Source organism: Betta splendens, chromosome 13, assembly GCF_900634795.4.
Source record: "Betta splendens chromosome 13, fBetSpl5.4, whole genome shotgun sequence".
Classification (NCBI taxonomy): domain Eukaryota; kingdom Metazoa; phylum Chordata; class Actinopteri; order Anabantiformes; family Osphronemidae; genus Betta; species Betta splendens.
The window spans coordinates 6,095,903-6,118,571 of NC_040893.2; the positions used below are offsets into that span (position 1 = coordinate 6,095,903).

Consider the following 22,669-nt stretch of genomic DNA (forward strand, 5'->3'; position numbering starts at 1 on the left):
TATTTTTAATATTTTAATTTATTGTTATTTGAAGTAAACTAACCTATATCTTTAAATGTCAGCACACTTAACTGGTAGTTAATAGAAAATTTTCATGATTGAGTAAGTTTTTGTCACAGCTCTGTCAGGTAATATATACATATGTAGGTTAAACTAAAACAAATAAAGAGGAATGAGCATGCTTTGTTTAATAAACAGCGTACTGTAGAATGACTGTACATACTGTAGCTGAATGTCTCCCTTACAATAGCACAGCACAAACTGCAGTGGACCCAGGGCGAAAATACATTATTAGCTATAGCAACTTATTCCAATGCCTTTCACACTTTGTAATCCCCGCACTTGGTAGTAATTGGAAATCAATCATCTCTAATGGTTTGGAATTTGTTGGATGTGCTACTTATTCAATACAGCATGGTGCATGTTGTTTGTTAGTATTGTAAAGGGGAAGTATACTGTAAACAAATGTTAACTAACTCAAAATCTTTGCTAAGCAGAAAGAAAACAAGGAAATATTACAAGGTACAAACTAACGAGATAGAGGACGAAAACTTACAAGCTACAACAAAATACAATAACAAAGTGACACTAGTTACTTTTTTTTTTTTACTGGGGGTGTCTGTATATACGAGATATGGAGTCTAGGTGATTGGAAAGAAATAGCACTGCCGACTATGCTTAAGAACTTCTCAGCAATCCTATTCATTTCTGTTACCCCAACCCATTATGGCTTTCTTTGTGTTTCTCTCTGGTCTAATCAAGATTATATAACATTTGGGCCCAAACAGCGCCACCAAGAGGCCAAAGCTTGAGGCCAAAATAGCAAACACCTCCACTGCATCAGCATATTTACCTGGCGAGCTGACATAAGCAGGAACAAAGGCCACCCACACCGCACAGAAGATCAACATGCTGAATGTGATGAGTTTGGCCTCATTAAAACTGTTTGGAAGATTCCTAACGAGAAATGCTACCAGAAAACTGAGGACAGCCAATAAACCAATATAGCCAAGTACGACAGCAAAACCAACAGTGGACCCAACCACACACTCATAAACTATCTTGTCATTGTAGTATTGTGTGTTTTTGTAAGGTGATGGGGAGGCAGAGACAAGCCAAGTTGTACAGATTGCTGCCTGTATAGAGGTAAGAACCAGAACTGTCACTCTCTGCTGCACAGCACCAAACCACTTCAGACTGGCTCCACCCCCTGGTTTGGAGGCCTTGAACACAGCCAGAACCACCATGGTTTTAACCAGGATACATGAAACACAAAGTACAAAGCTGATTCCAAACGCTGCATGTCTCAGCTGACATGTCCACAGTCTGGGTTGCCCAATGAAGAAGAGCGAGCAGAGGAAACACAGTTTAAGAGATAACAAAAGTTGGAAACTCAGCTCTGAATTGTTTGCGCGAACAACAGGTGTTCGTCTGTTATAGATAAAAATCCCCATGACGACAGCACAGATAAATGTGCCCAGCAGGGATGTAGCAGCCAGGCAGATGCCCAGAGGTTCATAGTATGAGAGGAACTCAGTTTCTTTAGGAACACAGTGGTCACGCTGGGGGCTGGACCAGGAGTCCTCTGGACAACTGGTGCACTCTGTGGAGTCTACAACAAACAGAGTTAGTGGGATACAGTGAGAGCTTGAATTAATAAACTGCTAAACGGACAATTTTGTTACATAGTAATTAGTCAGTTTTGGCAAAAGCTTCTATGTCTAATGAGAAAATGTATTATGTTTAGTTCACACTATATACTACTACTTATTATTACACATAATCTATGTGGAATGCCACACATCCAAACTGAGTTCATTTAATCTGAATACTAACCATTCTTACTGCTAAACTCTCCCTGTGAACAAGGAACACAGTCAAAGCAGCATTCAGGTTCCCCTTTTTTTCGGGCCAAGCGGGTTCCTGGAGGACAGCTCTCGCTGCACGCTGATCGTGGTGGCTACAAGGACATAAATTATGCTTTAAAGTGCTTAATTTGTATTATCGTCTATCCTTCCGTTATCTGGTCTGGTCTTTACTGGTCTTATTTAAGCTTTACATAGAAAGGACCCTGGTTAACCAGTGAATGTGAACCCAGGTTCCTGTTGCTAAGAAGAGACAGTCGCAACAACCATATCACATTTCCACCCTTTAGTTACAGTAGATATCAATAAAATGTGCCTAAAAAAATATAAACCTTCTTGGATTTAAATTTCCAGAAGATTTTGCCTTCGTCAAGGTTGAGTTCTTCACCTTTAAAAGGCACCTTCTTAACCTCACCCACATTCTGAACTTTTGTTCTTCCATCTTGGAGCCACAGCCAGTTCATAACATCATAGATTGGTAAAGCATCACCATTCTCATCAAAAGACACCTGATCTCCAAATGGTGTGGTGAAGTTGACTTTTTCCAAGTAATACACAAGCTTTGACAATAAAAAGATGAGAAGAACAGAGGGTAAGAAAACATATAGGACAAAAAAGAAAGTAACAGTTTATTTCTGCTGAATACATGCTGAAATTATTCATACAGTATGTAATATATGCAGTAAGATTTAATATCATACCTGCCAAGGCTCCAGTCTTTGTAAACTGCCACAGCTGTTGTCAGTGAAAGGTCCTTGTCCTGACTCACACTGTAGCAGGTCATGAAGGGCATACGCCAGAGAATACACAGCCTTATACACATTATACTCTGGCCGAAGGTCTGAAACGTCCAGAATTTCAGCCTTTTCCTTCTCTAGATCTTCCTTTCCAGTGCATAGTTGTCCACCATCCTCCACCCAACCTGCTGGAGCTGGTGAAAATCTACACCTGAATGTGTACTCCCAAAACTGGTTGACCTAAGAGATTTTAGAACATTCTGTTATTTTACATAATTAATTTCTATACATACCAAAAAGTCTCTATAGTGTTAAACCCATACCAGACTTTTTCCATAGGTACTGTTTTGGCACAGGTCAGGACGTATTTCTAATAGGAAATCTTTGAGCCCAAAAATTTCCCCTCGACGTATAGCAATGCCCAGTGTTCCATCCAGATACGGCATGAGGCGAGTGGTCTGAAGCACAGCAGCTGATGTCCAAGCTTCACTGGCGATCCACTGTAGGCCTGTTACGTTCTGCCTCATCACCTGTATGTTACATTATTAAAAATGTATGCACTAATTCAGTAGAAAACTGCATAAATGAAGAGAATAAATTCTATTTCAACCTCTTCCATGAGATCAATCATGTGACTCTCATGTGCAAATGCAATAACAACACGAGCTGTAGATTTCTTCATCACATCTACAATCCTTCTTAGTTTAGCAGGGTCTTCACCCCACGGTAAAACCTCTACATAGGCCAGACATCCTCCACCAGACTGACCCAGGTCAGACTGAAAGGAACGGGCAGCGTGAAGTCCATAGTCATCGTCACTGACCAGTAACCCCACCCAGGTCCACTCAAAGCGTTTTAAAATCTGTATCACAGCATACACCTACAGTGAGTGTAGGTGAGAGTAAAGGAATTAGTGCACATTCAACATTTTTTCAATGCTTCTCAGCTTCAGAGGCTTAGCTCTGATATAACTGCAGCAAGAATGTGAGTACTGTATTTAAAATATAAATTGTTGTTGTTAACATTACCTGAAAAGTATCACTTGGGATCGTCCTGAAGAAGGATGGAAACTTTTGTCGGTGACTCAGACAGGAACATGTAGAAATGTAACTCACCTGTGAACAACAGATATTTCCTAATGCCACCAACTATTCAATATGTCAGCTGTATGAGACATCTAAGGACGACCAAAACCAAGGTCATGAAAGTTATATTTACAGCATAGGGTAAAACTTATCTTACTTACCATAGGGACTCTGTACAAACCTAAGACAGTGGAGATGGCAATAGAGCGTGTTGAAGACGATTCACCCACAATCCCCAGGACAGGAGGCGTTCCTACGCAGGTCTCATGTAAAACCACTTTTTTTTCTTCACCACTGGCTAAAAGCAATGTCGCACGGAATCCAATTCCTAGTGCATTGCAGTTATCATAGAGGCTGTATCCCAGAGTGACATTAGGCAGCAGGTTGATGTTTTCGTTAATCTCATCAACAGCAAAGGCCATGGTCTGAGCCAGCCTGAATCCTATGACATCAAACCTAAGATAAAATAACACGGAAAGAAATATATACAGTACTAGGGTTTACTACTACTAGGATATACTAGAAAAAACATGCAGCTATATAATAACTAGAGCAATAACCTGAAAAGCTTTGACAAGACATGTAGCACAGTGTACTGTAACTAACTGAGAGACTCACCCGTGGCAGGAAGGCTGTTCTGCCTGGGAGGTAAAAGACAAGTTTGGAAAGACAGCAAAGAAGTTTATTTCAAACAGCCCACCCAGCATCACATCGCCAGCCTTATGCATCCCGTTTAAATGGAACTGTGCCTCCAACTGGCAGGAGGACGAATTAGAGGAGGACAGGATGGAGGATATGTAGACACACACACACATAAGCGGGAGCATGTCTGCATCCAACAATGCCTGCATGATTTTCCTCTGGCTTAACTTTTGACAGAGTCCTCCGTTGCTTCGTCTTGCACGTCACCAGCTTTTATTGCCTTTCAGTATTGTTTAATATTGTACACTACCCATCAGAGAAGAGTTGTGGGCAGGGCCTAAAATAGATTTGGCTTAATACTGTACTGTTTATGCACTGAGGCGGTTCCTATCATGAAACTCCCAATGAATTCAATTATAAATTCATATAGTATTTTTAGCTTTGTTCATTACATCATTGTAATATGATGACGACACATGATCCAGTATATGCCTCTGTTACTGCTCACAAGCAGCAGTGTGTGCAGTGCAAGAATGTATACACTTAAAAGGCAAGTATGTCCAACAATAAGTAAAGACAAAAACAAGGCAATACGCAGAAAACATGACCAGAACATGATGACAAGATCAATACTCAAGGCAGAAGTCCAAGACAGAGTTCATAACCAAAAGAAAGCAACCGAGTCCAAACCATCCTCTCAAGGAGGCGGAGTCGAGGTAGGTTCCTGCCCAGCAGCCGCTGGGCCAAACCGGCACTTTCAGTGCCCAGGAACGAACATTGAGTTTGGGGCGGTAGGCCCACAGGGAGTGACAATGTCCTACAGGCAGAGAGACCGGAGGACCGAGGTGGCTGCCGATGAAGCAACCCAGGGGGGCAAAGAGTGGAGGAGGCCGGCAACGAACCCAGTCACCTCCAGAGCACCACAGGGAGCAACGGCGCCCTCCAGGTCCCTCCGGAGAGTTGAGGTGGCAGATGACGAAAGACACAGTGCCACCCCAGTGACAGGAGGCACCGAGGGCGAAGCCACCAGCCAGGTAGACGAGACGAGCGTAGAGCCGTGCCAGGCAGACAAGGCAAGAGCCGACGAGGCACCGGAACCAATGTGGTTGTCGCCGAACCTCCAGGCCACCGGAGACTAGAGCAGACGTGGTCCTCTGAGAACCACCAGGAACTCCGGGGAAGACACCTGCACACAAGAGAGCAGAAGGGGAGCAGAATTTCTTTATTTTTCATTTATTCAAAATGTGTACAGAAAGTATTGTTTTACAAACACACTACAATATACACGGACAATAAAACTACTTGTCACGGCCTGGACTCACGTCCTGTTTTATTTTCTCATACTTCCGGTTTTGTCCTGTCACTTTTGTTTTAGCTTTACCTTGCAGTCCTTATTAACATCACCTGTATGTCATTAGTAATCAGTTCTCTAGTATTTAAGCACCACCTCTCACCATAGCACCTTGCCAGATTGTCTACGTTGTTCTTGACTAGCATTCCAGCATTCCTGTGTCTTGTGTTTTCGTGTCTGACCAAGTCTGCTACCGACCTTGCCTTTAGCCCACCCTCTGACAATCCAGTGCTGTAAGTCTGACCATTGCCTGTATTTTGACCTTGCCTTCGCCTGCTCCTTGTCGGATCCTGTTTGCTGCCACAACGTGTATGACCTCTGCCTGCCTGACCGTGATTATTAAAACTCTGATCTTAACCAAGCAACGCTGTGCATTTGGGTCTGACTCATCGCGTGAAAAAAGAACAGGTTCCTTGAGGAAGGACGCTCAGTTGAGTGAGTCCTGAATCATTTTTGTTCAGTTCCATGCAGAGAAGGTACTGCATTGAACTAAACCAGTCGTTCACTGAGAGAACTCGTTCCTCCCGAGTTATATAAAAGATTAGTTCATATTGACCGAATCGTTTACGAACGACACATCACTGCTGTGTAGTAGATGTTTATGTGTGGCTCCTGGAGGACTACATAGCTGGCTGACTATAGGATGTAAAGTTATAACACTTTTTTACCTTTGCATCTATTAGTTTCTTGTAACAAACCTTTTATATATACCATTATACCATACCATTTTTGTTACATACCATACTTATCTGTTAGTACAGCCACGGAGTTGCTTCCCGGTCCCGGTAGAGCTCTCCGTTGACGTACAGTTTGTTAATGCTGATGACAGCCCTGCAGCCTTCTTCCATGAACTTCCTACGGATGGGGAACAGTTGGTGGCAGCGGTCAAGGATCTTCTTGGGGAACTGATCGTTGACACTGTAGTCGGTTCTCTTCAGCTGTCTGCAACTTAACTTAAGCAGTTCCTTAACCCATTGTTCCTCCTTCTAAACAATGGGTTGTGAGTGCTGGCCATCCAGTCGTCTTCCTCCCAGGCAGTGGGCGCAATGAAACGCGATGTTGTCCACAACAGCTGGAAGCTTCATCTGTTGCTTCAGAAAGTTAACTGTGGTTTTTCGCGTTTCCTCCGCCTGTTCTGGAATCCCCCAGAACAACAGGTTGCCTTCAGATCGATGATAGTTTCTTTAATATTTTTATGTTTGTCCGCTAGCTGAGCCACATCCTTTGTCAATGATTGCACCGTTCCCTTCAGGGCCTTGTTCTCGGTGGAGAGAGAAACCACCTGTTGCTGGCTGAATTCCAGGGAGTTGCGGAGGGCCTGGAACTCTTTGTGGAAAACGTCCACTAGCGCCAGAAGTGCATCAAAACTTTCTGTTTTGGACTCCAGGATGTCCGTAATGTTTTATTCGTCGGGCCAGCTCCAGGTGACTCAGGTGAGTCAGACGGACAAGATCTTTTGTTTGGAGCCGTGTTCTTTTTTCCCATTAACAGACACACAAAGCACTCGATGTACTCGAAACTTTCTTTGGTGTTATCCAGAATGGTAAGATGGTTGATTGCTTTCCGTAGGATGAAAAAGTTATTTATATATTTATTGGTGGATAGTTTATCTAGCTGTTGTTTACTGCCGGTTGCGCGCCACCTTGTTGAATAGTGAAATAGTGATGATGAAAATAAGTGGAACCTATTTATGCAAAACAGGTCAAAGTGCGGCCACTTTGAACACTTAAAACTGTAATTAGCACAGCATAGCCACGTTTTAGCTCGCAGGGAAAAACAGGAAATGAAAGTTAGACTGACTTAGCCTGCGACCAATCAGAAACAAGACCTGGTTCCTACCCTTTCCGAAATGTTCAAATGTTGTTTTGTTTTCTGTTACTGTTGTTGTGTTTCCTGTTAATGTCATATTTTTTGTTAATGTTGTTGTGTTTCCTGTTAATGTTGTGATTTTAGTGTTGTTTTTTTAATTATTGTGTTTTGTGTTTTTGTTTGTTTGTTAGCACTTCAGGGCCACCATAGTTACCTTTTTTAGTTTTAAATGATCTAAAAGATGTTATATAATTCCATACTACTAATAACAGAACACTATCTGAACAAACTTTATTGCAATGTGGTGTTAGCTGAGAATCTACGCAGAAGATATACATTACTGTATCTCCTTGGAGAATATATGACATGTAATCATATGACGCTGTTGCAACAATTCTTGGTTTGTCAGTCACATATTTTTCAATGTTCAAGGATACTGTATAATTTCAGCTTAATGTTTTGTCAGGTAAAGGCTGATGCCATGTGTTTACTGTATATCAGAACAGAAACAGGGAATTATAAAATTGCATGCAAACATTTGTTTATTCTTTCATTACAGTGTATTTGTCATTGTTGTGCACTAAAGGACACACCAGGTTCACGCTCACCAGAGCAGTGTGTCATTGAGTTAGACACTTTGCACTACATGTACAGTAGCTCCCCGGGTACCGTGCATAGCAACCCACTGCTCCCCCAGGGGATGGGTTAAATGCAGATGACTCTATGACATTGTAGTGTGACAAATTTTCTTTTTAAAAACAGGTTTACTGTACCAGGTGCTGTTATGACTTATACGTTTGTCGGGCCATCATTGCTTTTCTTGTGTTTCTTTCTGGTTTCACTAGCATTATGTAACATTTAGGTCCAAACAGTGCAACCAAGAGGCCAAGGCTTGAAGCCAGGATGGCAAACACCTCCACAGCATCAGCATATTTACCAGGAGAGTTAACATAAGCAGGAACAAAGGCCACCCACACAGCACAGAAGATCAACATGCTGAATGTGATAAGTTTGGCCTCATTGAAATTATGTGGAATATTCCTTGCTAGAAATGCTAATAAAAAGCTGAGGACAGCCAGTAAACCAATGTAACCAAGTAGTACAGAAAAACCAAGAGTGGACCCAACCACACACTCATAAACAATCCTGTCATTGTGGTATTGAGTGTTTTTATGGGGAGCTGGGGAGGCAGAGACAAGCCAGGTAGTACAGATTGCTGCCTGTATAGAAGTAAGAATGAAAACTGTCCCCCTCTGCTGCACAGCACCAAACCACTTTAGACTGGCTCCACCTCCTGGCTTTGAGGCCTTGAACACGGCTAGGACCACCATGGTTTTAACCAGGATGCATGAAACACAAAGCACAAAGCTGATTCCAAATGCTGCATGTCTCAGCTGACATGTCCACAGCATAGGGCTGCCAATAAACAGCAGCGAACAGAGGAAACACAGTTTGAGTGACACCAAGATCAGGAAACTCAATTCTGAATTGTTGGCGAGTACCATAGGTGTGCTACGATGATAGATGAAGATGCCTAAGACAACAGTACAAACAAATGTGCCCAGTAATGATGTGGCTGTCAAGCAGATGCCCAGTGGCTCATGGAAGGAAAGAAACTCAGTTTCTTTAAGAACACAATGGTCACGCTGTGGGTTGGACCAGAAATCCTCTGGGCAACGGGTGCACTCTGTGGAGTCTGATACAAGGAAGAAAACAAGCTTATTGTGCAAAACTGACTCTTATTTATTCAAATGGATCTACTGTATTGGAACATGAACACCAACCTGTCTTATTGCTAATTTTTCCATCAGAACAAGGGATGCAGTCAAAGCAGCACACAGGTTGTCCTTTTCTTCTGGCCATGCGGGTTCCTGGAGAACAGCTCTTACTGCAGACAGAATCAGGAGGCTGTAGACAGAAGATAACATGTTCATTCTTTACTTACTGTACTGAATTATTTAATTGAATGACTTAGATCCAAAAAGCACCTTTCTTGTTTCAAAGTTCCAGAAGATTTTTCCTTCGTCCAGTGTCAGCGCTTCACCACTATAAGGTGACCTCTTAACCTCTCCCACATTCTGAACTTTAATCGTTCCATCTGGGAGCAACAGCCAGTTCATGATGTCATAAATTGGTATGACATCACCATTGTCATCAAATGACACCTGATCACCAAATGAGGTGGTGAAGTTGACCTTATTTAAATATTGCACAAGCTACAAAAGCAATTGAAGGAGAAATGTTTTACATGCAAAATTAGCTGTATATTATTCTTGCAATTAAGTTTGTTAATAAAAGATCAATTTCCTTTTTTACTTGTACAGTTCACATTCTATAGTTTGCTATAGTTAGCTGTATCACACCTGCCATGGCTCCAGTTTTTGCAATGTGGCACAGCTGTTTCCAGTGAAATGGCTGGTCCATGGCCCACACCGCAGCAGGTCATCAAGGGCATATGCTAAGGCATAGACAGCCTTGTACACATTATACTCAGGCCTAAGATTAGAAAGGTCCAAAAACTCGGCCTCCACTTTTACAATATCTTCTTGACCAGTGCAAACTGCTCCACCATTGTCCACTCGACTGGCATTATCAAATCTACACTGAAATGAATGTTCCCAAAACTGTTTTATCTGGAATGTATTAAATTTTAGTTAACAAATAATTATTTTATTTAAATTACTTTATATTACAATCTATCTATCTATCTATCTATCTATCTATCTATCTATCTATCTATCTATCTATCTATCTATCTATCTATCTATCTATCTATCTATCTATCTATCTATCTATCTATCTATCTATCTATCTATCTATCTATCTATCTATCTATCTATCTATCTATCTATCTATCTATCTATCTAACTAACTGTGAAATGAGACTCATACCAAGTTATTTGTATATTTCTGGTCATTTTTACTAGGACGTATTTGTAACAGAAACTCTCTGAGTCCTGGTATTTCTCCTCGATGGATGGCGATGCCCAGTGTCCCAGCCAGGTACGGCATAAGGTGGGGAGTCTGGAGCACAGTAGCTGATGTCCACGCTTCACTGGCAATCCACTGAATCCCTGTGACATTCTGATGTACCACCTGTGTGTTAAATGATGTAAAATATGTAATTTAAACATCATTTTCAATCTGACAACTGATATTTTCATCTCTGAGAGTCTAGACAAACCAATACTTTAATCATGAAACATTTTTCAGGGGAACAGGTTTTTCATGCATTGAATATTTTTGCTCTGACCTCTTCCATTAGCTGAACTGTATGTATCTCATGAAGAAACACCATGACGATGCGAGCCGTTGAAGTTTTTATCAAACGTACAACATTCCTGACTTCATCTGGGTCACGATCCCAGGGCAACACCTCAACGTAAGCCAGACAGCCGACTCCAGACCGGATTAGTGTAGACTGAAAAGTCTGGGCTACATGGACTCCATAATCATCATCAGTTACAACCAGGCCAACCCAAGACCAGCTGAAGTGTGTCAGAATCTCGACCATAGCACGAACCTAGATTAATGCAACAATAGGAAAATATTAGAAAAAAGTATCAATATATTATACCAATTTAAATTAATGAATATAGCTTGAGTGGCGGCTCGGTGGTGCAGTGGGTAGCACTGTCACCTCTCAGTAAGAATGGCCTGGGTTTGATTCTTGGGGCAGGAATCGCAGTCCACCTGTCTGTAAATAGATGGGATAGGCTCCAGCACCTCTGCGACCCCGCGGGGGCCTTAGCAACACATGACTATTTTCTACTTCTATTTCTTTTTCTATATACTTGGTTGTAGTGTCTCACCTGGAAAGCATCACTTGGGATGGTTCTGAAGAAGGATGGAAACCGCTGACGGTCAGTCAAACAGGAACATGTGGAAAAATGACTCACCTGTAAAAAAAAACAGACTGCATATCCTTAACAGCACAAAATGACTTTACCAGATCTGTCCCCTTAGTAACTTTGGATGTTTTGTGTTTCCAAATAACTATAAACTATAGTTTATACTATATAACTATAAATATGATATGTCATCAAAATGATCCAAACAAATGAACAGTTCTTATAGTATAAAACATATCTGCTCAATTTATTTATTTTATATATGAAAAAAATAAATATTTAAAAATACTTAATTCACATATTACATAAATACATGTAACAGTATACAGGCATACATCATATAAACTCACAATAGGCATTTTGTATAATCCTAGCACATGGGAGATGGCTATAGAAAATGTTGAGTAGGAATCACCCACAATCCCCAGGACTGCAGGAGTTCCTAAACAGTTATCCTCAAGGACAAAGTCTTCCTCCTGACCATTAGCCAGTGACAAGGCAGCACGGAGGCAGATAGCAAGTGCACCACAATTATCATACAGACTGTATCCCAGAGTCACGTTAGGTAGCAGCTTGGAGTTGTTGTTGATCTCCTCAATAGCAAAGGCCATAGTCATGGCTTCCCTGAAGCCTAGAATGTCGAAGCTACAGTAACACACAGTATCAGTGTTAATCAACTAGCTATAAACAAACGGTTTAGTTTTATCCTAAATACTGAGCAGAGGATTTTGAGCAGACTCACCCTTTGCAGCTGGGCTGTTGTGGCTCCGATGTAAATATCCACTCAGGGAACACAGACGTGAAGTGGACCTCAAACAGCCCACCCAGAACCACATCGCCGGACTTGTGCATTTCATTCAGATGAAACTTTCTTTGTACTTTACAAGATGAGGGAGGAGAGGATGATGGCTTAGGAAGTAAAGAGGAGGGAGTTGCAAGCAGCAAGCTCATATAGGCATAGAAGAACAAAAAAAAGTTGAGACAGTATCCCATAATTACAGTCCTGCCGTCACACATTTCTACAGTAATTTTCTCAAAGGATGCTGAATTTTATATGAAAAGCTCTGTCACACCCTTTGTAACATCGCTGTCTTTGTCCAACCTTCCTCAATATGTAGGAAGCATGGGCTGTACGGGCAACAGCCATTTATTATCATTTAAAGATCCACTGTATACTGTAAATACAGTATACTGTAACTATGTAATTTATAAATAACTTGTAGCAATGTTTTACAAATCACACAGACAAACTGCGCAAACTGCAGGAGTTCTTGTAGCTGTGTCAGTGTTTCGCACAAAATATGCAAATTGCTGTCCTCCACTGTAAATAATAACAGTTCATGGAGTCATACAGTATTTAGAGGGACTTTATTGAGCATTCTTTCTAGTGTGACACATACAAAATTTATGTAGTTGGCTGCTGCTATTTTCACTCGATGTGGATGTTTTAACAGTTACAACTTCAATAATACATTTACAATTACAGAATGTTTTCTGTGTTAGTTAAATGTTCACTCTAATTTTTGTGGGGGAATTAGCTTTTGATAGATAGAAGATCTATCTATCTATAAAGCATGTTTTGGGGAAAAAAAGGAAAAGTCAGTGTGTTGTGTCCCGATTCATTATTGCCTTTTTTGTGTTTCTCTCTGGTCTCAACAGGATTATGTAACATTTAGGTCCAAACAGTGAAACTAAGAGGCCAAAACTTGAAGCCAGGATGGCAAACACCTCCACTGCATCAGCATATTTACCAGGAGAGTTAACATAAGCAGGAACAAAGGCAACCCACACAGCACAGAAGATCAACATGCTGAACGTGATGAGTTTGGCCTCATTGAAATTATCTGGAAGATTCCTCGCCAGAAATGCTAATAAGAAGCTCAGGACAGCCAGTAAACCGATGTACCCGAGTAACACTGCAAAACCTATCGTTGATCCAACTACACACTCATAAACAATCCTGTCATTGTGGTAATGAGTGTTTTTGTGAGGTGATGGAGATGCAGAGACAATCCAAGAAGTGCAGATTGCTGCCTGAATGCAAGTGAGAGCTAAAACGGTTTCTCTCTGCTGCACAGCACCAAACCACTTTAGACTGGCTCCACCTCCTGGCTTGGAGGCCTTGAACACAGCTAGGACCACCATGGTTTTAACCAGGATGCATGAGACACAAAGCACAAAGCTGATCCCAAATGCTGCATGTCTCAATTTACATGTCCACAGTCTGGGTTGGCCAATAAACAGCAGAGAGCACAGGAAACATAATTTGAGTGACAACAAGATCAGGAAACTTAGTTCTGAGTTGTTGGCACGTACCATGGGTGTGCTGCGATAATAGATGAAGATGCCCAGCACAATGGCACAGATAAGTGTGCCCAGAAATGAAGCAAATGTTAAGCACATGCCAAGAGGATCATGGTAGGACAGAAACTCAGTTTCTTTAGGAACACAGTGGTCACGCTGACGGTTGGACCAGAAATCCTCTGGGCAACTGGTGCACTCTGTGGAGTCTGATATAAAAAGATACAGTTTTCATTTTGTTTGGCAATATTTTGACCATTTTAAAAAGTAGTAGTCACTATTGTCATCATGCATCATGTATATAATACTGCTCAACACATCAATATTTTACCAATATTTTTATAAAGTAATACCAGTTCTATTGCTGATATTTCCTTCAGAACAAGGGATGCAGTCAAAGCAGCAGACAGGCTGTCCTTTTTTTCTTGCCATGCGGGTTCCTGGGATGCAGCTCTCGCTGCACACTGACCTGGGGGGCTATAGAGAAAAAAACAGGAAAAGTATTTTTCTAATAATATTTGATTTTTAACATAATATTTAAAGGAAGCACAACGCCTTAAAGTTACCTGCTTAGATTCAAAGTTCCAAAAGATTTTCTCTTGGTTAAGTATGAGTTCTTCACTTTCAGATGTTGACTTCCTAACTACCCCAACACTCTCAACTTTAATTCTTCCATCTGGGAGCCACAGCCAGTTCATAATATCATAGATTGGTAAAGCATCACCATTCGCATCAAATGATACTTGATCACCAAAGGCAGTGGTGAAGTTCACCTTCTCCAAGTAATATATTAGCTGCAAATGGCAGAAATAAGGTTTTAGAGTCCAAAGCTCAGAGAGAAAAACAGATTATTAGAGCTCTTATAGTTATGATTAAAATATTATAGACCAAGTACTGATAGTCACAAATTGTAGGAATATATAAACACATATAATGCACATACAGGCTGAGTTTAAGCTCTTATCACACCTGCCATGGCTCCAGTTTTTCTAAAGTAGCACAGCTGTGTCCTTCGAACGGCCCCCTCCCTAGCTTACACTGTAGCAGATCGTGGAGGGCGTGTGCCAAAGCATACACCGCCTTGTAAATATTGTACTCAGGCCTGAGGTTGGAAACATCCAAAAACTCAATCTTCATACTCTCTAACTCTTCCTGTCCAGTGCATAGTGCTCCTCCAGCTTCCAAAAAACCTGGTGGCAGTGGCGCAAACTTGCAATGAAATGTATACTCCCAAACCTGCCTAACCTGCATGAAAACAGAAAGAGTTTAACACAATTATCAATTTACTGGTAAATGCTTGCAATTACTGTAGCAAAGTTCAAATTCTAACCACACTATTTCCATAGGTGTTTGGGTGAAGGTCAGGACGTATTTGCAAAATGAAGTCCTTGAGGCCGGGTATCTCTCCTCGACGGATAGCAATGCCTAATGAGCCACCCAGGTAGGGCATGAGGTGGGGGGTCTGGAGGACAGCCGCCAATGTCCAAGCTTCACTGGCAATCCACTGCAGGCCTCTCAAATTCTTCTTTACAACCTGTGTGTTATATTGGCTTGTTTCAGACCATCATATAATATTAAAAGGTCACTATAATATGCTTATTTGATTTAATAAAAGCAATTATGTAATTAAGGCTGAGGTGATAAAATAAGCTGAGCAATAGTGCTGTAAAAACCACATGTAATAGACTTAATATACTGCAATATTTTACACATTAGACTCTAGATGAATTAGTATTTATGCATCTTCAGAGCCGAACCTCTTCCATGAGTTGAACTATGTGTGTCTGTGGTGCAAAGAGAATGACTACACGAGCTGAGGATTGTGTCATTACGTCCACAATTCGTTTGTATTCATTCGGATTGTTGCCCCAAGGCAAAATCTCCAAGTAAGCCAGGCAAGCAACACTGGACTGACTCAGGTCAGACTGGAACGTTCGAGCAGCATAAAGTCCATAATCATCATCACTGACCAGCAGACCTGTCCAAGTCCAGCCGAAGTATTTTAGAATCTGAATTATAGCACGCACCTAAGTAAATACAAAGAGGAGCCATTAATGTAGTTACAATGATCTAATGATGGCTCATTGACACTTGTGTTTTTTACATAAAAGCCATGAAAAAAAAAAAAAATAAAACATATACTGTATTTCAAACATACAGTAAGTTCACTCTTTGCTGAGCTATTTTACAGTAACTGTGTCTCACCTGGAAGGCATCACTTGGGATGGTTCTAAAGAAAGATGGAAACCTTCTCCGATCACTCAGACAAGAACATGTGGCAAAATAACTCACCTACAGTGAAACACAAAAGTTGTTTGAGTTGAGATGATGCAATTTCAAAGTAACTCACAGTGAAAACAAATGTTTTAGGCGGATAAAATACAGAAAACTTACAATAGGGAGCTTAAACAGGCCCAAAACAGTAGATGTGGCTATAGAAAAAGTTGAGAAGGAATCACCCACAATCCCCAGGACTGGAGGAGCCCCTGAACAGTTCAGCTGAAGGACACCCTGCTCCTCTTGACCACTAGCCAGCGACAGTGCAGCACTGACGCCGATGCCCAGGGTAGCACAGTTGTCATAAAGACTATATCCCAGAGTGACATTGGGTAGAAGGCTGGAGTGTTTGTTGATCTCCTCGATAGCAAAGGCCATGGTCATTGCATGTCTGAACCCCAGAGGGTCAAAGCTAACATACAGTATCACAGTCAAACAGCAACACATTGATTTTAAAATAATCTCTTGGTGTCTGAGACCTACCCTTGGCAGCTCGGCTGAGGTGGCTCTGAGGTAAACGTCAGATCAGGAAACACTGAGCTATAGTGGATTTCAAACAAGCCACCCAAAACTATGTCACCAGCATTATGCATCCCATTAAGGTGAAATCTCCTCCATAACTTGCAAGAGGGAGCAGGAAGGAAAGACTTCGAGGAGGAAAGCAAGAAAGAAATCCAAGTCAGACAAACACACAAGGCCCTCATCACTGTGCTTCCTTCTGGACATAGAGTCTAATCGTACATGAACAGTTAGTTTTATATGCAGAGCTATGTCATTGTCTTTGTCACTGCTCAGTTTTTCGCACCACCCATTATAGCCTGGACATCTGTGGGGCACAGACTGAGCACACAGTTCAATAGAATTTAGTCCTTTATTGTTCCTGGCACTCAATAGTATTTTATATTTTAGTATTTTGTATTTAGTCAGACGTTTGTCCTAGAATGTTTTAACTATCTTATCTCTTCTTCTTATCTTAACCCAATCTACAATACATAAAAATGTGTCATTAAAAAAAACTAAATATATATATATATATATATATCAATTTGTAATGGTCTTAAACAAATTACATTTATGCATTTATGGTTTTTCTTTAGTACAAGTGACACTATGAAGTTCTTTAAATTAAACATATTCAGTGATCTAGTTTCCCACTTAAAGGTTCATTGTATGTTCTTATATTATTGTCACATATATACTTTTGTAAAACTGGGTTTCTGTGTAACACGTGTAACATGTTTGAATCTAGCAAAATAGGTTTGTTTGTTTTTTGACAGACTCCTGCACTATCCAGTTCACCGTCTTACAGTATGTAGGGAAAATGTGTGGGTTAGGACAAGAGTGTGAATGGACATCATGCACAACATCCTTTCACATCTGTGATCTCCTGCCAAAAACGCTTTGAAGGACAGATATTGAGCTGTTGACTCAGCTCCACCTTGTCCAGATCTCAGTCCAACTGAGCATCTGTGGGATGAGCTGGACAATGAAGGCCACCCCTCACAACATACAGGAGTGGTGTCAGATACTACAGAACACATTCAGTGGCCTGAGACCATGTCTCTGTGGGACAGGGATGTTTTGAGAGCAGAGTTATGCCTGATCAGTGTATGTGTACCATGGCAGCCCTCGGCACTAGAAGGAGAAGAGAAAATCTCAGTGACGCAGCGGTGCTTAATTAAAAATATGACAAACAGGCCCTGAGGCAGCCTGTCTTCCAGGAGTTAAGGAGTTGTTTTCAAGGCACCCACCTGCTTGATAACAAACTATAGGTCACATTGGTTAACCTTTTCTAACATCTGTGTCCCTTTCTGCCTAAAAACATCTAGAATGATATTGGCATCCCAGGACCCTTCGCAGCAGGTTTCTGAGAAAAGCACTCATTTGTGATTTTTCTACTTCACTGTCACATTACAGTTATAACACGCTACTCAGCTGATCAGATTCAGATGTGATTCACACAGCAATTTGAGGTTGCTCCATCAATTTTTCATTTCTTGATTTTTAGATTATGAAATCATAAGATAAGATACATCTTGTTTTGACACACCTGGTAGGATCAAACGTTCTCGAAAGTAGAACGTCCAATGTTCTACTTTCGAGGGCGACACACTTTCCCATTAAGCTACCAGGCCTCAAAGCCACTATTTTCTTAAAAAAAAAAAACATTGTATGTGTTATGTATATTTTTTCAGATTAATGACATCACAATCAGTTTGCACTAATTTAGGCTGCTTTCTGTTTTATTTTTCTTGCCCTATGGTCTTCATTTTTTTGTTCTTAATGCTGTGAATTATTCTCTGCGTTTGAGTGATGTACTGTAGATAATATTTTCCATTTGGTAAGTCTGCTCTTCAAAAAAAAAACATGTCAGGGAGGAAAATTCTGTTTCAGTATTTTTTTTTGTTGATTTATTTATTTTATTGATTTTTCCATACAAATACAGTACATCAAGACAAAATGAGACTTTTGAGGTTTAATTAAGGTAACCAATAAGTGATATCTTTAATATTTGGTGATAACTCGACTCATAATTGCCCTTTTTGTGTTTCTCTCTGGTCGTACTAGAATTATATAACATTTAGGTCCAAAAAGTGCAAACAACAGGCCAAAGCTTGAAGCCAGGATGGCAAACACCTCCACAGCATCAGCATATTTACCAGGAGAGTTAACATAAGCAGGAACAAAGGCCACCCACACAGCACAGAAGATCAACATGCTGAACGTGATGAGTTTGGCCTCATTGAAGTTATCTGGAAGATTCCGTGCCAGAAATGCTAATAAGAAGCTGAGGACGGCCAAAAAACCAATGTAGCCTAGCAACACTGCAAAGCCAACAGTGGACCCAACTACACACTCATAAACGATCCTGTCATTGTGGTATTGAGTGTTTTTATGGGGAGCTGGGGAGGCAGAGACAAGCCAGGTAGTACAGATTGCTGCCTGTATAGAAGTAAGAATGAAAACTGTCCCCCTCTGCTGCACAGCACCAAACCACTTTAGACTGGCTCCACCTCCTGGCTTTGAGGCCTTGAACACAGCCAGGACCACCATGGTTTTAACCAGGATGCATGAAACACAAAGCACGAAGCTGATTCCAAATGCTGCATGTCTCAGCTGACATGTCCACAGCATAGGGCTGCCAATAAACAGCAGCGAACAGAGGAAACACAGTTTGAGTGACACCAAGATCAGGAAACTCAATTCTGAATTGTTGGCGCGTACCATAGGTGTGCTACGATGATAGATGAAGATGCCTAAGACAACAGCACAAACAAATGTGCCCAGTAATGATGTGGCTGTCAAGCAGATGCCCAGAGGCTCATGGTAGGAAAGAAACACAGTTTCTTTACGAACACAATGGTCACGCTGTGGGTTGGACCAGAAATCCTCTGGGCAGTTGGTGCACTCTGTGGAGTCTGATACAAGAAAAAAGACAAGCTTATAGTGCAACAGTCACTGTTATTTATTCAAACTAGATATATTGAAACATTAACACTAACCAGTTTTATTGCTGATCTTTCCGTCAGAACAAGGGATGCAGTCAAAGCAGCACACAGGCTGTCCTTTTCTTCTGGCCATGCGGGTCCCTGGAGAACAGCTCTCACTGCAGATAGAGAGAGGAGGCTGTAAACGGAAGTGAATATTATATTATTTACTTATACCATTTTTGAAATGAAAGACTTAGGTAAAAGATATTAATATACCTTTCGCGATTTAAAGTTCCAGAAGATTTTGCCTTCGTCCAGTGTCAGTTCTTCACCACTGAAAGGTGACCTCTTAATCTCTCCCACATTCTGAACTTCAGTTGTTCCATCAGGGAGCCACAGCCAATTCATGATGTCATAGATTGGTAAGACATCACCATTGTCATCAAACGACACCTGATCACCAAACGATGTGGAGAAGTTGACATGCTGTAAATAATGTACAAGCTGGACATAGATGAAACAGATATAAAGATAAATTAATTATAACATTATTTGCACTTTTTCAACTGATATACTGATATAATATAAGTAGGATTTATATTAAATCGCACCTGCCATGGCTCCATGCTTTGCAAAGTGGCACAGCTGTTCCCACTGAACGGCCCTTGACCTGGTTCACATCGCAGCATGTCATCAAGGGCATATGCCACAGAATACACTGCTTTGTAAACATTGTACTCAGACCTGAGGTTAGAAATCTCCATCAACTCTGTTTTCGCACTGTCAATATTTTCCTGTCCAGTGCACTGTGCTGGGCTGGCTCCTTCCCAACCTTCTGGATGAAATCTACACTGAAATGTGTGTTCCCAAAACTGTGACACCTGAAATATATTCAAATAATATTATCACTATCATTATGATTATGTATTTTTATGATTGTTGTATATATTATTGTATATATTATTCAATACATACCATGTTCCTTTCATAGTTCTTGTCATTGCAGTCAGGGTGTATTTGTAACAGAAACTTTCTGAGCCCAGGTATTTCTCCTCGACGAATGGCGATGCCTAGTGTCCCACCCAGGTACGGCATAAAGTGGGGGGTCTGAAGCGCAGCAGCCGCTGTCCAGGCTTCGCTGGCGATCCACTGCCGACCTGTCACATTCTGTGTCACCACCTGCACGTTATAAATGATAAGATATATGTTAAATATAAATCAATGTTTGATATCGATTGTAGCGTATTGATTGGTTTGTTTTTAACTGCTGATTGACAGGAGTTTGGTAGGTGACTTTCATTTAGACATAAACGTTTAGGCATTTGTAAATATGTAATCAAATTTCTAACCTCTTCCATGAGATCAATAATCTGGGTCCTTTGTACAAACACCATCACTACACGAGCTGTTGATGTCTTTATCAACTGCACAATCCTCCTGAGTTCACTTGGATCATTGTCCCGGGGTAACACCTCTAGGTAGGCTAAGCAACCTCCACCCGACTGAAGCAGGTTAGATTGAAAGGAGCGGGCCACATGGAGTCCATAGTCATTGGGAGCAACTATCAGTCCAACCCAAGTCCAGCTGAAGTGTTTTAAAACCTCAATCATAGCACGCACCTGGATATATATATATGGATCAAGGGATAAGTGAACACACCAGCGTTTTAAAAACACATTAGCAGTTAATTCTAGTAAAAGTGTCTCACCTGAAAAGCATCACTTGGTATTGTCCTAAAAAAGGATGGAAACCGTTGCCGATCAGTCAAGCAGGAGCATGTTGCAAAGTAACTTACCTATAGAAAGAGAAGAAAGAAAAACAATGTTATATATATATATATATATATATATATATATATATATATATATATATATATATATATATATATATATATATATATATAGATATATATATATATATATATATATATATATATATATATATATATATACACACATACATACAAGCTATATATATATTCTGTAATGTCTACATGACAATAATTCTAAAATTCTAAATAAACATATAAATCTCAAATCCACACATGCACACACACACACAGCAGTACTCACAATAGGCATTCTGTATAATCCTAGCACATGGGAGATGGCTATAGAAATGGTTGAGTATGAATCACCCACAATCCCCAGGACTGGAGGAGTTCCTGAACAGTTATCCTGTAGCACAACATGCTCCTCCTGACCACTGGCTAGTGACAAGGCAGCACTAAGGCCAATAATTAGGGCACCACACGAGTCATACAAGCTGTATCCCAGAGTCATGTTAGGCAGCAGCTTGGAGCTGTTGTTGATCTCATCAATGGTAAAGGCCATAGTCATGGCATCCCTGAAGCCTAGAATGTCAAAGCTAAAGCACAAGGTGTGAATGCACATCACAATAAGGTAACATTTTACATTGTAGTTCAGTGCATAAACGTACTGTGAGACAAATATTAATATATTTTAACTAATACAGTCCTCAAACTCATTCATATTTTACCCAATGTATGAATACATTAACTCACCCTTTGCAGCTGGGCTCTTGTGGCTCTGATGTAAATGTCAAGGCTGAAAAGACAGTGGTAGGGTGGACGGCAAACAGCCCACCCAGTACCACATCACCAGGTTTATGGATTCTGTTAAAAACAAACTCTCTGCGTAACTTACAAACTGAGGGAGTAGAGGACAACGCCGAGCATAGCGGGAAGAAGGTGAAGAAATAGAAGAAAAGGTAGACAATGAAAAGCAAGTGTGTGTAAAAGAAACCACCCATTGCTGCACTTTCCCCTTCACACATTTCTGTTCTGCAAACAGAGATTTCTGCATTATATATATACAAGGCTACATCAGGCATGTGGCAGCTTTAGGTCTCACAGCCTATCAGATGGTGAGTCAGTACACGGGGTATATTATTATATTATAATATTGGTTAGCATTATATAGTATAGCAATAGTTATTACTATTGTTATGGCAATATTCATATTTCATATTTGAAATGCCTCAAAGTAATAGGTTTTTAGATTTACTTTTTGTTAATCTGCTGAGATATTCTCAATTTGTCAATTTGTGAATTTAATTTGAGAGGACTCGAAATATGTGTCCTGCAATTCCTGCTCTGTCCAGTTGAGGTCAGTGTGACGTAAATGTAGTTTGCTTATGGAGTTGCTAAATATGCTGAGCGAGCATTTAGGGAACACAGTAAACAAACATTTTCCTTTCAGACAGTTATATATTTTTTATAATAACAAAACATTTGTTTTAATGTGGAGAAAATGTTTAGTGATACATTCTAAGTGTCTGAAGGAGCGACACCGTAGGTA

At 40.7% G+C, this 22,669-nt stretch overlaps 3 protein-coding genes and 1 pseudogene across 3 annotated transcripts; all 4 read right to left on the reverse strand.

Moving 5' to 3' along the window:
• Positions 1-83: 83 nt before the first annotated feature.
• LOC114868024 (extracellular calcium-sensing receptor-like) lies at positions 84-4,514 on the reverse strand. The gene is made up of 9 exons (XM_029171301.3): positions 4,306-4,514; positions 3,849-4,143; positions 3,631-3,717; positions 3,213-3,482; positions 2,926-3,132; positions 2,567-2,842; positions 2,198-2,425; positions 1,837-1,960; positions 84-1,612 (listed from the first exon to the last, which is right to left on the reverse strand). Exons 1-9 carry the CDS (start codon positions 4,512-4,514, stop codon positions 699-701), a joined length of 2,610 nt encoding a protein of 869 aa, XP_029027134.1. The 3' UTR covers positions 84-698.
• Positions 4,515-8,027: 3,513 nt separating this feature from the next.
• Positions 8,028-12,565, reverse strand: LOC114868023 (extracellular calcium-sensing receptor-like; annotated as a pseudogene).
• A 158-nt stretch (positions 12,566-12,723) lies between these two features.
• Positions 12,724-16,758, reverse strand: LOC121202682 (extracellular calcium-sensing receptor-like). The gene is made up of 8 exons (XM_055514006.1): positions 16,036-16,758; positions 15,847-15,933; positions 15,399-15,668; positions 14,972-15,175; positions 14,611-14,886; positions 14,208-14,435; positions 13,995-14,118; positions 12,724-13,850 (listed from the first exon to the last, which is right to left on the reverse strand). Exons 1-8 carry the CDS (start codon positions 16,363-16,365, stop codon positions 12,940-12,942), a joined length of 2,430 nt encoding a protein of 809 aa, XP_055369981.1. The 5' UTR covers positions 16,366-16,758; the 3' UTR covers positions 12,724-12,939.
• Positions 16,759-18,309: 1,551 nt separating this feature from the next.
• LOC114868537 (extracellular calcium-sensing receptor-like) lies at positions 18,310-21,795 on the reverse strand. Its single transcript, XM_029172212.3, has 8 exons — positions 21,422-21,795; positions 21,058-21,144; positions 20,699-20,968; positions 20,325-20,528; positions 19,961-20,230; positions 19,626-19,853; positions 19,422-19,545; positions 18,310-19,337 (listed from the first exon to the last, which is right to left on the reverse strand). Exons 1-8 carry the CDS (start codon positions 21,740-21,742, stop codon positions 18,424-18,426), a joined length of 2,418 nt encoding a protein of 805 aa, XP_029028045.3. The 5' UTR covers positions 21,743-21,795; the 3' UTR covers positions 18,310-18,423.
• Positions 21,796-22,669: the final 874 nt, after the last annotated feature.